The sequence below is a fragment of the Geotrypetes seraphini genome, chromosome 16, assembly GCF_902459505.1.
Source record: "Geotrypetes seraphini chromosome 16, aGeoSer1.1, whole genome shotgun sequence".
NCBI classification, from domain to species: Eukaryota; Metazoa; Chordata; class Amphibia; order Gymnophiona; family Dermophiidae; genus Geotrypetes; species Geotrypetes seraphini.
In genome coordinates this window covers 8,000,334-8,013,694 of record NC_047099.1, presented here as the reverse complement: position 1 = coordinate 8,013,694, position 13,361 = coordinate 8,000,334, and the positions used below count along the sequence as shown (strand labels likewise).

Below are 13,361 nucleotides of genomic sequence, written 5' to 3'. Positions count from 1 at the left end.
CGCTGGGCCGGACCGTGCCGCCGAAGCCGCTGAAGCTCTGCTTCTGGAGCGCCGAAAATGAGGGGAAAAGGCTAGAATCCTGCCGCATGTTCTGCTCTTAGAAGGGAGGAACCACCTCCACAAACCCGCAGAATACGGCAACTAGAGCCGAAATGGACAGCCCCGGATGCCTGTGCCATCAAACTCACTCGGGGAAAAAACAGCCTCCGTGCTCAACGCACGGATCGGGAGGCACAGACTGAACTTGGCCGCCGGACACTCACCCCTGGCCACGTGTGCAGCGGCCCAACCCCTTCAGAGACTCCCTTGGCCGCGTGTGCAGCGGCTCAACCCCTTCACCGGCGGTGGATGCTTCAAAGGGCTTCCTGCACTGTATCCCCGCCGGGCTGGAGACTCCCCACGTGCCGCGTGCACGGCAGAACCAACCTCATCCCCACTGCAAGGAGGGGGACAAAGCGCCGTGTCGCCTCCGACACCGGCCCGAGCCGCCGATCGACGGGAGCCCGGGATTGGCCGCCCACCAGCGATACCGCTCCCCACGGCTGCATGTCAGCCACTGGGCCCCCGACTGTCCGCCGGCCCCGACCCCGACCCGGAGACCCAAACTGGCCGCGTGTAGTGCGGCGGTGGCCAAACGCCCCTGACGGCCACAAGGGGAACTGCGCGTCTCTCCGCTGACGCTGCGTGTCTCTGTGAGCGGCCCACTGCGGACGTTGGGATGGTGGATGGAGGACACCAATGGCCCAGGACTCCGGCGTCTCTCCAACCCGCACCGCCAGGGGGCCCACCTCAGCTGCCAGGATGCTGGCCAGAGAGTACAACAGGCTGCGTGTGCAGCGGCCAAGCTCTCCCCCCCGCCCCCTGGCTACTCTCACGCTGCGGGCCGTGGCTTACCTACCCGCTGCTGGCTCTGGCCGCGTGCCTCTGTGCGTGGACGCCGGAGCGGCCCACTGCAGCCAGGTCAGCTCCGCGGGATCGCTCTGCAGGTGAGGAGAAAATTGAAGGTGGGCAGAAGGGAAGCCGCGTCCGCCTCGTGTGATGCCGGATCGAAAGGGTCGACCTCCCCTCCGCTCACCCCTAATCTATCCTGCCCCCTCCCCCCCTACTCCTAGCCGATTGGCCCCAAGGCTTCGGCCGATTTGTCTTCGCTCCTCCCTATGTGTCTCGGAGCTTATTTTTTCTTTAATTAGGATCGCTGTGTATTTCTTGCATGTTTCATTAAAAAAGAGACTATTTTTTCTTTCAGTCACAGCTGGGCCTGCATCACGGCCTCAGCCAGCGGGTTTCAATTTAGCTGCGGCTATCTTCCCGTATATGTCCCGGCCAGTCACAGGCTTCAAGAAGTGTAGCCATTGCCAGCACGCGATCTCCCTCACTGACCCACATCGGTGGTGTATTCAGTGTTTGGGACCTGACCATCGTCCGGAATCGTGTGTTCACTGCACTACCCTTCAACCTCATGCCCGCAAACTTCGTTGAGTTCAGGCTGAAAAACTCTTCGGAGGTATGGATCCAATTGCCCTGGTCTCGACCTCCACCTCAAATCAGGTCAAGCTTACAGGAGTTCCACCTTCTGCCTCGACCTCGGCTTCAACTTTAATCAAGCCATTTTCATTCGATGGGTCCTTGTTCTCGAGTAAATCTGCTAAGTCTTCTCCTGATGAGACGCTTGCCTCGCTACCTCCCTCAGGTCAGGTATCAGTAGTAGTTATCAAGATACCCAAGAAGCATGTCTCCAAGTCGAAGAGTCATTCTACCTCATCTTCCCCGGAGACTATAGCCGCACCAAATGTACCAGATCCTCAAGTCTCGGTGTCACATTTGGAGGCTATGATCCAGACCATCTTGGATCGCCAGTTTGGTAATATGCTTGCCAAACATGCTCCGACCTTGACTCTCCTGCCTGCAGTCCAGTCTGAGCACTTAGCAGTATCACAAGGAGTCGAGTCCTTGGCTGTACCTCGAGCTGATCCTCCTCACTGTGTACAAGGAGTTGAGTCCTTAGGAGTGCCTCAAGAGGACTCTTCACACTCTATGCAAGGAGTCAAGTCTTTGCGAGTGTATCATCTGGAACAAAAGCACGCTAGTAGAATTAGAAAAGGACCATAGAAGGGCAATAAAAATGATACAAAGAATGGGACAACTTCCCTATGAGGAAAGACTAAAGCAGTTAGGGCTCTTCAGCTTGGAGAAGAGACAACTAAGGGGTGATGATAGAGGTCTATAAAATGCTGAGTGGAGAGGAAAGGCTAGGTGTGAATTGCTTGTTTACTCTTTCCAAAATTACTAGGATTAGGGGGCATGCGATGAAGCTAATAAGTAGAAGATTTATACTCTGTAGTAGTATTAATTATACTCTGGAATTCGTTGCCAGAGAATGTGGTGAAATCAGTTAGCTTAGCGGGGTTTAAAAAAGGTTTAGATAATTTCCTAAAATAGAAGTGTTTATGCCATTATTGAGATGGCTTGGGGAAATTAACTGCTTATTCCTAAAATAAGAAGCCTATAATCTGTTTTATGACTTGGAATCTTGCCAGGTACTTGTGACCTGGGTTGGCCACTGTTGGAAGCAGGATACTGGGCTTGATGGACCTTCAGTCTGTCCCAGTATGACAATTCATATGTTTTTATATTCTTAAGCTCTTTAGTGCTACATTATAGAAAAGTACCTAACTTCATTTAGGTGAATAATGAATATTTACCCCCTTTTGGGGGAGAGGGGGGGCTAACTTGTGTCAAAGTTTGTAGAATTAGGAGGATACTCAATAGATTTCAACTATTATGTTTTTAAAGATATTAGTTAAAGGTGGAAAACAAAAGTTTTTTAAATTTCAGCTTCTTTTGAGATCCTCTGAAGACCGTAATCCCAAGAGTCCCAAATAGAGTTTAAGTAAAATCACTTCTCTGCCTACTGATGGAAGACTTCAACCAAAAGCAGAGACTAACTGTTCTCCAGAATTTCTGAATTTAATGTATCTGAAAAATAAACTTTGTGGCAAAAATCTTCCATTCAGTGGTGATCTCTTCCAAAAATATACTGTAAGTATCTATCTCTATTTACATGTATATTGTTCATCGACCTTATACTTTTCATAACTATTAAGATGTCATTGCATAAATATACTTCACTTACAGAGTAAAGGTGAAGAATATCTATTCAAGTTCAGGATAAAGAGTATTTTATGATCCCAACTAGCGGCTTTTCTGTCAGTTTCAGTGTACATTCATCTCCTGTCTCGTTCACCTTGTTTCTCCTTCTCCCACCTCACTTGCTGTGCCTCGTTGTCTCTCTTCAAATCTTTCCTCAATATATCAAAAGACAACAATTGATGCAAAACATCCTTGAAAAGACTATAAAGTTTAAGCCATAACGGTGGGAAATCAATTGTCAGATTGGAATTGTATGAGAAGGTGCTGAAACGTTCTCAGCCCAACCAAGAAGAGAAAAGCAAGGTCTACTCAATGATCTGAAACAATGTCAAAACCTAGAATGTTGTTTCTGCAAATTGGCACGTAACGAAGTAAGATAACGCTCTTTTCAGCTACAGTAGTAAAATAATGCTCAGAATTTAGGAAGTTGGTTGGTTGGGCTGTGAACTTTTCAGCACCCTCTCATATTGCCGGTGCTGTCACATCTTGATTATACAAATCATGAATTTTCTTGTTCAGTTTTTTAGACTCAAGCTGAAACGAAACACATTTCATTCCCTTCATAAAAAAGAAATTATTTACTGGAACTATGATTACGTCAGTGAATAGTGTTCCCCCGGTCGTTCGTGGTCAGCGGTTCGCGGTCCCGGTCATTCGCCGTATTTTCTGACCGCGAACCGCCGACAAGGAGAGGGCAGCGGGAGAGGCAGGAGAGAGCAGCCGGAGCGCTGGCGAGTGCAAGAAATCACTTGCTGTATGCTCCAACCACCTCTTCCTGCACTAAGTCGGGCCTTATCCAATCAGGAGCTGCTTTGACACGCAGCTCCTGATTGGTAAGGCCCGACTTAGTGCAGGAAGAGGCAGTCGGAGCCTACAGCCAGTGATTTCCTGCAATCGCTGGCGCTCCGGCTGCTCTCTCCTGCCTCTCCCGCTGCCCTTTCCAGTCTCCCCCATGAAAAAACCGTATTCGCGGGTTTTCAAGATTTGCGAGGGTTCCTGGAACGGAACCCCCGTGAATATCGGGGGAGTACTGTAATTAAAAAACAGCTTGAGAGAACTGAAGAACTGTGCGTGAGTATGGAGGAGGGAGACCAGTGGGTAGCGCAGGGTGAGTAGACTTCACGAAGGCAAAATATTGATCTGAGAGTTTGTACTGACATCAGTATATGGAACTGGAGTGAACCTTTTTAAAAATGAACTACAGATAGGCAGACTTTTATTCACAATAGTCAGGATCACCGAGTAGAATTTGCTGTGAGTCAATGAGCTACACAATGGTTTCAACAAACCTTTTTGAACTGCTTAGCACGCTAGCCGATTTAGCGCATGCGAAATATTAGCGCATGTTAAATGCTAATATATCCATTATATTCTATGGACGCGCTAGCATTTAGCGCATGCTAAATTGACTATCACGCCTTAGTAAAAGACCACCTATGTTTTCAAGGGTAATTTCAAATCAAAGAAAGTACTTTGAGACCATAATTCAATACTGGGATGTTTCTATATTGAGGTAAGGAGGGGTGCCGAAAAGTTCTCAGCCCCACCAACCAACTTCCTAAATTCTGAGCATTATTTTGCCACCGTAGCTGAAAAGAGCGTGATCTTATTTCGTTAAGAGCCAATTTGCAAAAACAACATTCTAGGTTTTATCATTGTTTGAACCATATCCACGTCATTCTTTCCATGGTTGAGCTGAGAACTTTTCAGCATCCCCCTTGCAAAGTTGTCTGGCAGCTTCTTCCAGTTCATCATTTCTAAACACCACCAGGTAGATGCAACACTATACGGACCACAGAGTTACAAAGTTGTAAAGAGAAACATAATATGTAATAATACATGCTAGGAGATTGCATTATGCGAGGGTTATTCAAAATGATTCCGCACTTTCATATTTCCGCGCTCAACCAAAAACATTCCATTCTCATGGCATTAAGTAGGACGATGGGAAAATGTTTTATGTGGAAAAGTGATGTAATTTGCTTTTGAGATATTTAATAAATAGTGTTTAAAAATAAAAGTACGGAGACTTTTTGAAGATCCTTCGTACACAAGTAGGCAAAAAGGAAGAGTAAGTTCACATAACAAAGGTGAGTTTATAGCCTGGATAGAAACAGAACATAACCCAGTACTTCAATAAGTCCTTCTAAAAAAAATGTTATCTGAGCGTCTGTCTCGTCTAGCCCCTCCTTTACAAAGCCGCGCTAGCGTTTTTAGCGCCAGCCACAGCGATAAGAACTCCAACGCTCATAGAATTCCTATGAGTGTCAGAGTTCTTATCGACACGGCCGGCGCTAAAAACACTAACGCGGCTTTGTTAAGGAGGGGGTTAATGGGTTCTTTCCAATGACCTTTCTGTTTCTGTTTTCCTGCAGTTGAGGAAGGAATGGCAGTCAGCAACGAAACCAGAGCCGTAGACTTCATCCTGCTAGGACTTTCCAGGGATCCGGACATACAGATGGCATTTTTTGTATTATTTCTAGTGACTTACCTGCTCACTATAGCCGGAAATCTTCTCATTTTGATGACTATATATGCGGACTCTCACCTGCACACCCCCATGTACTTCTTCCTCAGCCACCTGTCGTTCTTAGATTTGAGTTTTGCAACAGTGACTGTCCCCAAGTCCCTTGTTCACTTTCTGTACCCAAGAAAGACCATCACTTTCAATGACTGCATTACTCAAATGTTTTTCTTTCATTTCATCGGGAGTGCCGAATGCTTTCATCTCATCCTGATGGCTTACGACCGCTACGTCGCCATCTGCAATCCTTTGCATTATGCCACAATAATGAACCGACAAGCCTGTCTCCTTCTGGTGTTTTTTACATGGGTAGGTGGTTTCCTTCATGCCTCTGGTCAAATATTTCCAATAATCCCGCTGTCCTTCTGTGGTCCTAATGAGATAGATCATTTTTTTTGCGATGCCCACCCCTTATATCTGTTGGCCTGCTCTAGTATCTCGATATGTGAAATTGTGGACATGGCCAACAGTGGAGCCATAACTCTTATCTGCTTCCTGGTTTTGTTCATTTCTTATGTATACATCATCTCCACTATCTTAAGAATTCGCTCAGCTGAGGGAAGGCAGAAAGCCTTCTCTACCTGTGCTTCCCACCTCCTAGTGGTCACTGTGTTTTTTGGCCCATGTGTCTTCATCTATATGAGACCATCAGTGACATTTGCAGCCGACAAACAGGTCTCCATTTTTTATTGCATCGTAACCCCTTGTTTAAATCCTTTCATTTATACTCTCAGAAATGAGGTGATGAAAAAATCCATGAAGAAGTTGGGAGGCAGGATAATGTATTTTCTAGAGACACATAAAAGCTGATTATTTTGGACCATTTTTTTAAAAAAAAGACACCGTCGTGTAAACTATCTGTTTTCACTGATTGATGTATGCTCTTGAATGTACTCTGTACAATTCTGAATGTTTTTCTCTTGGTTAAGTTTTTAAATAGAATCTCTATTGACATAGTAAAACTGATTGAACTGTGTTTGATTTTATCTGTGAGAAATATATCTTATGTCCCTTTCACCCTATGATCCAAGAATCCTGAAATATATGCTCCTTAAATCTGTATTGATTGTGTGCCTTTTTTACATCAGAACATAAGAATTGCCACACTGGGACAGAGCAAAGGTCCATCAAGCCAAGTATCCTGTGTTCCCCAGTAGCCAACCCAGGTTCCTGGCAAAACCCCAAAAAGTAGCAACATTCCAGAGCTCGGATTGTGATGTCATAATGCCTCATTCCACCAATGCCTAAGAGCCAACCTCAGAAGGATGTCACAATGTCTTGATTGTCCTAGACTTGGCTCACATAAGAACATTCATTCTGACTTGACCATCAGATGTTTGTCCTCTTCCTTATCTGCACCCTCTCCCCACTTTATCTCCTACATTTTGCCTTATCCCCTTCAATCACCTTATGAAGTTGACCTCTTGTGTATTTTGCTTAGATCAGAAACATAGGACTAGGTTCACTAAGCAAACCGATTGTGTGCCGACTGGTTTGCGAGCCCTTTGCGACCCGTTTTCCCTTCAAACTCACTCACTAACCTGTGTACCGAACCGATTCCGATCCGTGCATGCAAATGAGGGAAACAGCATGCACAGTAGGCAGGGTTGAGATTCACTTAATAAAAATCTTGAACACTGACTGGGCTGGCCGATCAACATGAAGCGACTGCTGGGGGCCAGTTGCTCACCTCCTTTCCGACTGTCCTGCCAGCCCTGAAGCCCTGAAATAAACTCGCTCTCTGCCTCTGCTCTCTGTCAAGACCTGCTCTCTACCTCCCTGACTCTCTCTCTGCCTCCCCCAGCTCTCCTGCTCTCTGCCACAACCTGCTCTTCTCTTGCCGCCCTGCTCAGCCCCAACTCTCCAGTTCTGCTCAGCCTCAGCTCGCCTGCCCTGCTCAGCTAATCGAATTAGCGCACTAAATGCTAACGCATCCATAGACTAACATGCACGTGTTAGCATTTAGCGTGCGCTAATCGGTTAGCGCACCTTAGTAAAAGAGGGGGTAAATAATAATAAACATCTTTTTTCTTCATACTGTAGGACATAATTGTGAGAATACTAAAAGGGATCTTTGGGCAGGATTCACTAAACCTCCAAACAGTGCATGATCCGTTTCCGTTTGCATGCCGGCCGACTTATTCAGTAAAGGCCTTCATGCAAATGGGGACGATCGTTAGCACGCCTCCTACCCACGGCCAGAGCAATTCCCGCTCATACCCTGACAGTAGTGACAGGAGAAGCAGCCTCGTGTCACTGCTGTCAGGGCTCAGCCCAGCCCCGATCTTTTCTGCCTGCCCTTCTCTGCTGCGCCCCCCCAGACAAAAAAGCAGGAGGGATTCCAACTCCCTCCTGCCATCAGCGGTTAAAAAAAAAAAAAAATGCTGCATCCATGCAGCATGGCCCTTGCACCCTCCCCCCCCCCCCCAACTGGCATGACCCATCCCCGGCACCAAAAAGTTGTGAGCAGGAGGGGTGCTCAGTCCCTCCTACTCCTAGGCCAACCACCTCCCGGCCCACCCCTGGTCGGCCCAGGCGGTCGGGCCCGGCCCAACCACCCGGTACCTGTAAAATAGTTGGGAGCAGGAGGGGTGCCCAGTCCCTCCGGCTCCTTGGGCAGGGCTCCCCAACATCTTCGGGAGCAGGAGGGGTGCCTGGACCCTCCTCCTGCTCCTATGCACCACCAAAATCTTAGGGAGCAGGAGGAAAGCCTTCCTGCTCCTACTCTTCAGCCAGCCTGCTGCCCAATAGCAGCCTTAGGCCCCACCCCGGTGCATCATCTGATGCAAGGGGAGAGGCCTAAGCCCTGATTGGCTGAGGCACCTCAGACTCCTCCCTTTGGAGGGGCCAGGGCACCTCAGCCAATCAGTGACTTCCTTAGGGAGGAGTCTAAGAAAGTCCCTGATTTACCAACACAATGGATGGAAATCTGGTCGTAAAGGGTTCGCAAACCGATCGGTACATGATTGGTTTGCTTAGTGAATCTAGCCCTTTAAGATAAGGGATTTTGACACCTGCCAGATAGAACTTAACAGAGATCTGGGCTTTCTTACCCACCATAAAGACTTTTAAAACTGCTCTGTCACCTTTCTGTCTCCTGCCCACCCACCCCTCCCTCTTTCTATCCCCGAAATGCTTTCATGTTTTCCTTATATATATACTGATATCTGTCAACATTTGCTTTTTTTGTGATCTGAAGGAGGGTTATCTTCGAAAGCTCATGTTAAAATCTCCCCCTTTTACGAAACCGCGCTAGCAGTTTTTAATGCCAGGAGCCGCGCTGAATGTCTCGTGCTGCTCCCAATGCTCATAGGAACTCTATGAGCATCGGGAGCAGCACAGGGCGTTCAGCATGGATCCCGGCATTAAAAACTGCTAGCGCAGTTTCGTAAAAGGGGGCCAAAATGCATTTGAGTTAGTCCAATAAAAAAGGTATCAACTTATTTCCTTTGCTTTTTGTTTTATTTCTTTATACTACCTTGCTCTTGATACAAACCAGATATGCTTTGAATTTTGAAAATAATAATAATAAAAAAAGAAATCTGACTCGATCCATTTTCCATTGTAAGATTTATCCATGTGGACTCCAGAGGTTCCAAACGATTGTTTTTGAACTGATGTATTAGTGAATACTAGAAATGATAAATTTGTTTAACCACCTGTTCCTTCTGAGATCCTCCAAAGATTATAGTCCCACACGTCCCAAATAGTGTTTAAGTTCATCACGCTGCTGCCTATAGAAAAATGCTTCAGCCTGTAGCTGTTGTCAGAAACGACCTACACTCCAGAATTTGGATTTACTGTATCTATAAATTACACTTGGTGGTAATTTTGAAGAATATGTTTGATATTTGGAAATGAGCAAAGCAAATATAATTCATTCAGGTGATAATCTCATCAAATAAGATGCTGTGAGTATCTATCTTTGTTTACAATTATTGTTTACCTACTTGTATTTTTCAGTATTTTAACATACGTGATCTTAAAATCTCATATTCTTCACTTATAGGGAAAGGCAAGGAAAAGCCAAAATGATATTTCTATTCATTTACAGGATAACAAATATGTTCACTGTTCCCTAAGCTGAGCAGGAGTCCTCCACCTATAGTCTTGCCAGTAGGGGGTGCTGTTTTACTATCACATTTTCAAAAGTGAGAGACAGACAAGCTCTCTAGAATTTGTGGGAGCCTGCCTATCTTCAGTAATTGAAAACATAATATTGAAACGCCACCCCAGAGTAGGAGGACTCCAGCTCAGTTTAGAAGGAACAGTGCTTATCCCTAACTAGCAGCAGGATTTTATGTAAACTAAAAAAAAATCCCTCCAGTCTTAATTAAGCTTAACCAAGCTTTCAACCATTGGCATTAAAAAAACTTCCTTTACGAAGGAGGTGTTGAAAAGTTCTCAGGCCAACCAATTAACTTCCTAAATTCTGAGCGTTATTTTGCCACTGTAGCTTATTTCGTTAAGTGCCAATTTGCAGAAAAGAAATTCTGTTTTGACATTGTTTCAGGTCATTGATTGAACCATATCCACGTCATTCTCTTCTTGGCTGGGCTGAGAACTTTTCTGCGGCCCCTTGTACAGTCAAGAAAAGCATTTAATAATTGTGATTATAGGAGAAGTGGTCGAAATGCAAATGGTAGGCTCAGAAAGTGAATTTGTAGCCTGGATTTGAAAGGATTAGAGTCAGCAACTGATGAAGTCCTTATAATGAATACTAATGTTCTCTGAGCATCTCTTGTGTTTCTGTTTCCCTACAGTTGACAAAGTGGATGGAATGGCAGTCAGGAATGAAACCAGAGTCACACAATTCATCCTTCTCGGACTTTCTATCAATCCAGCCTTTCAGACAGCATTCTTTGTGCTTTTTCTAGCTATTTATTTGCTCACTATGACTGGGAATCTTCTCATTCTGGTAACCATATACGTGGACACTCACCTGCACACCCCTATGTATTTCTTCCTTAGCCACCTTTCTTTCTTAGATTTGACCTTTTCTACCATCACTGTTCCCAGATCTCTAGTTCACTTCCTGTTCCCGAGAAAAACCATCTCTTTCACCGACTGCATGACTCAAATGTTTTTCTTTCATTTAATTGCGGGTACAGAATGCCTTCATCTGATTCTGATGGCTTATGACCGCTATGTTGCCATCTGCAATCCTTTACGTTATACCACAATAATGAACAGACGAATCTGTCTCCTGCTGGTGGTTTCCACATGGGTCGGTGGTATCATTCATGCCTCTATGCAGACATTTCCAACAGTTCACTTGTCTTTCTGTGGTCCTAATGAGATCAATCATTTCTTCTGCGATGCTCACCCCTTATCTCTGTTGTCTTGCTCTAGTACCTTAATCAATGAAATTGTCGATATGGTCAACAGTGGAATCTTAACCCTTTTTTCTTTCTTGGTGTTGGTCATATCTTACACATGCATCATCTCTACTATCTTAAAAATTTGCTCAGTTGAGGGACGAAGGAAAGCCTTTTCAACCTGTGCCTCCCACCTCATGGTCGTCACTTTGTTTTTCGGTCCCTCTGTCTTCATGTATATGAGACCTCCAGTGACATTTGCCAGTGACAAACTGGTCTCTATTTTTTATGCCATCGTAACCCCTTGTTTAAATCCCTACATTTATACTCTCAGAAATGAGGAAGTGAAAAGATCCATGATGAAGCTCGGAGGTAGAATCGTTTCTCTTCTGGGGGCACACAAAAAGTGATTTCCTGGCCTTTTAAGAAAGACGCCCTCTTGTAAACCTTCTGATCTCCCTCAGTTTAAATTCTTTTGAAATAGAATTACTGTTGATATAGTAAAGTTGTGTAAATTATATGTATCCTCACCCAGCATTGTATGAGAGGCTGCAGAAAAGTTCTCAGCCCAACCAAGAAAAGAATGATGTGGAGCCATGAAACTTACAAGTTATTCCGTACTTTTCATATCACTGATACAAAAAGTGTCAAGAAAAGAGCAGAATAACTTGTAAGTTTCTAATCCTGATGCTGGCATTATATCTCTCTAATCTAGTGTTATTTTACACACCTAGTCGCTCGTTGAGATCTTTAAATGACAATAGAGTAACTGTTCCCCAAATCTCAAAGGCTCACCTTGCCTCAACCAGAAATGGTGCATTTTGTCTACTTGGTTCCAATATTGTGGAATAATTTACCAGTAGAGTTAAGGAAGGATGAATCATTTCAAAATTTTAAGAGACATCTAAAAGCACATTTTTTTTTTTTGTAATATCTCTCCCGAATTGAATGATGGAATGGGGACCGCCATCTGCCTTAATTTGTATTAATTTGTACTGATTTGTGTTGATTTGGATTTATTGATTACATATAACAGTTTTAATGGCTATGCTTTAGAAATATTAATTTCTGTGATGCTCTCATCTGTGAAGTGTGCTGTGCTGGGAGTTACATTACATTATATTAGTGACTTTTATTCCGCCATTACCTTGCGGTTCAAGGCGGGTTACATAAGAGGTTATGTGGACATTTCCAGAAGAGTTACAGAGTTGAACGGGTTACTTCAGGGGACTGAAGTGCTTCCTGCGGTGTTAGTTTGTTTTGATGGATTTCTTAAATAACAGGGTTTTTATTTCTTTTCTGAAAGTTTTGTAGTCTGGTGTCGCTATCAGTAGATTGGATAGTTGGTGGTCTAGTTTCACTGCCAGCAAGGGAGTTGTATTAAGACATGCACTAAAATACGACTGTTTGCTATCAGGCCTCTTCAGAGACTTTTCTATCTCTTAAATTTGTTTTATTTAATTTTTAATTTTCTATTTCTTTGATTTTTGATCTTGGAAATGTATTACATATTGTTATTTTAATCAGGTACTTTAGCTAGATTGTGAGCCTTTGGGACAGATGGGGCAGTTTTTCTCAAGTACCTAATTTCATTTTAGTTTTATACTTTGTAAACTGCTTAGGTTAGTAAAATGCAGAAGCTGTAGATCAAATCTTAAATAAACATAAACATAATGGGAAGACTGGACCGTTCAGGTCTTTATCTGCCGTCATTTACTATGTTACTATGTTCAATTTCATGGCTCGGATACAAACATGAGAAACTGCCTTCACAGCAGTGAGCAACAAATGCAACAACAAAGGTGAAGAATTAACGAGACTGAACACCAATTGGTCAACTTTCATGGCTCCTCATCATTCTCTTCTTGGTTGGACTGAGAACTTTTCAGCGGCCCCTAGTATGTCATGAATATCATGCAATCCAAGAACTCTGATTTATGTAAATAAATGCTCCTTAAACTTGTATTGTATGTATTATTATTATTTTTTTTTAGATTCAGTGCAGTCACCTTAGATTCAGTCTAACACCTATCTCAACTAACTTTCTGGCCATTAATCTGTCTCTCCCAAAGACATCATGGTTTGAAAAATAAAAGTTTGGATCAGACATACATGCACAAATAACGAAGTCCTTTACCCAGTCAACTGTTTAAATATAAATCTGGATGTTCAGTGCCAGCTGCTCGCCAGGTATAAGTACTAAATATCTGGATGTCCCATTCATCATTGCTCTTATCTGGATACCTGTCATATTCCGCATCGAATAATTACCTGGATAGCCTAGGAAATCGGTTACCCTTTTCTCTCCTAAGCTATCCAAATAGTTACTCAAATACTGGTGTTCAATATTGTGACCACTTGGATATTGT

At 44.1% G+C, this 13,361-nt stretch overlaps 2 protein-coding genes across 2 annotated transcripts; both read left to right on the top strand.

Moving 5' to 3' along the window:
- Positions 1 to 5,536: 5,536 nt before the first annotated feature.
- Positions 5,537 to 6,484, top strand: LOC117350429 (olfactory receptor 4E2-like). Its single transcript, XM_033924708.1, has one exon. The coding sequence runs from the start codon at positions 5,537 to 5,539 to the stop codon at positions 6,482 to 6,484; it is 948 nt and encodes a 315-aa protein (XP_033780599.1).
- A 3,970-nt stretch (positions 6,485 to 10,454) lies between these two features.
- LOC117350428 (olfactory receptor 1509-like) lies at positions 10,455 to 11,402 on the top strand. Its single transcript, XM_033924707.1, has one exon. It carries the CDS (start codon positions 10,455 to 10,457, stop codon positions 11,400 to 11,402), a length of 948 nt encoding a protein of 315 aa, XP_033780598.1.
- The last annotated feature ends 1,959 nt before the right edge of the window (positions 11,403 to 13,361 follow it).

Bases quoted from the DNA above. Each gene is read 5' to 3' on its own strand.
- LOC117350429 (XM_033924708.1), top strand. From the start codon at position 5,537: ATGGCAGTCAGCAACGAAACCAGAGCCGTAGACTTCATCCTGCTAGGA.
- LOC117350428 (XM_033924707.1), top strand. From the start codon at position 10,455: ATGGCAGTCAGGAATGAAACCAGAGTCACACAATTCATCCTTCTCGGA.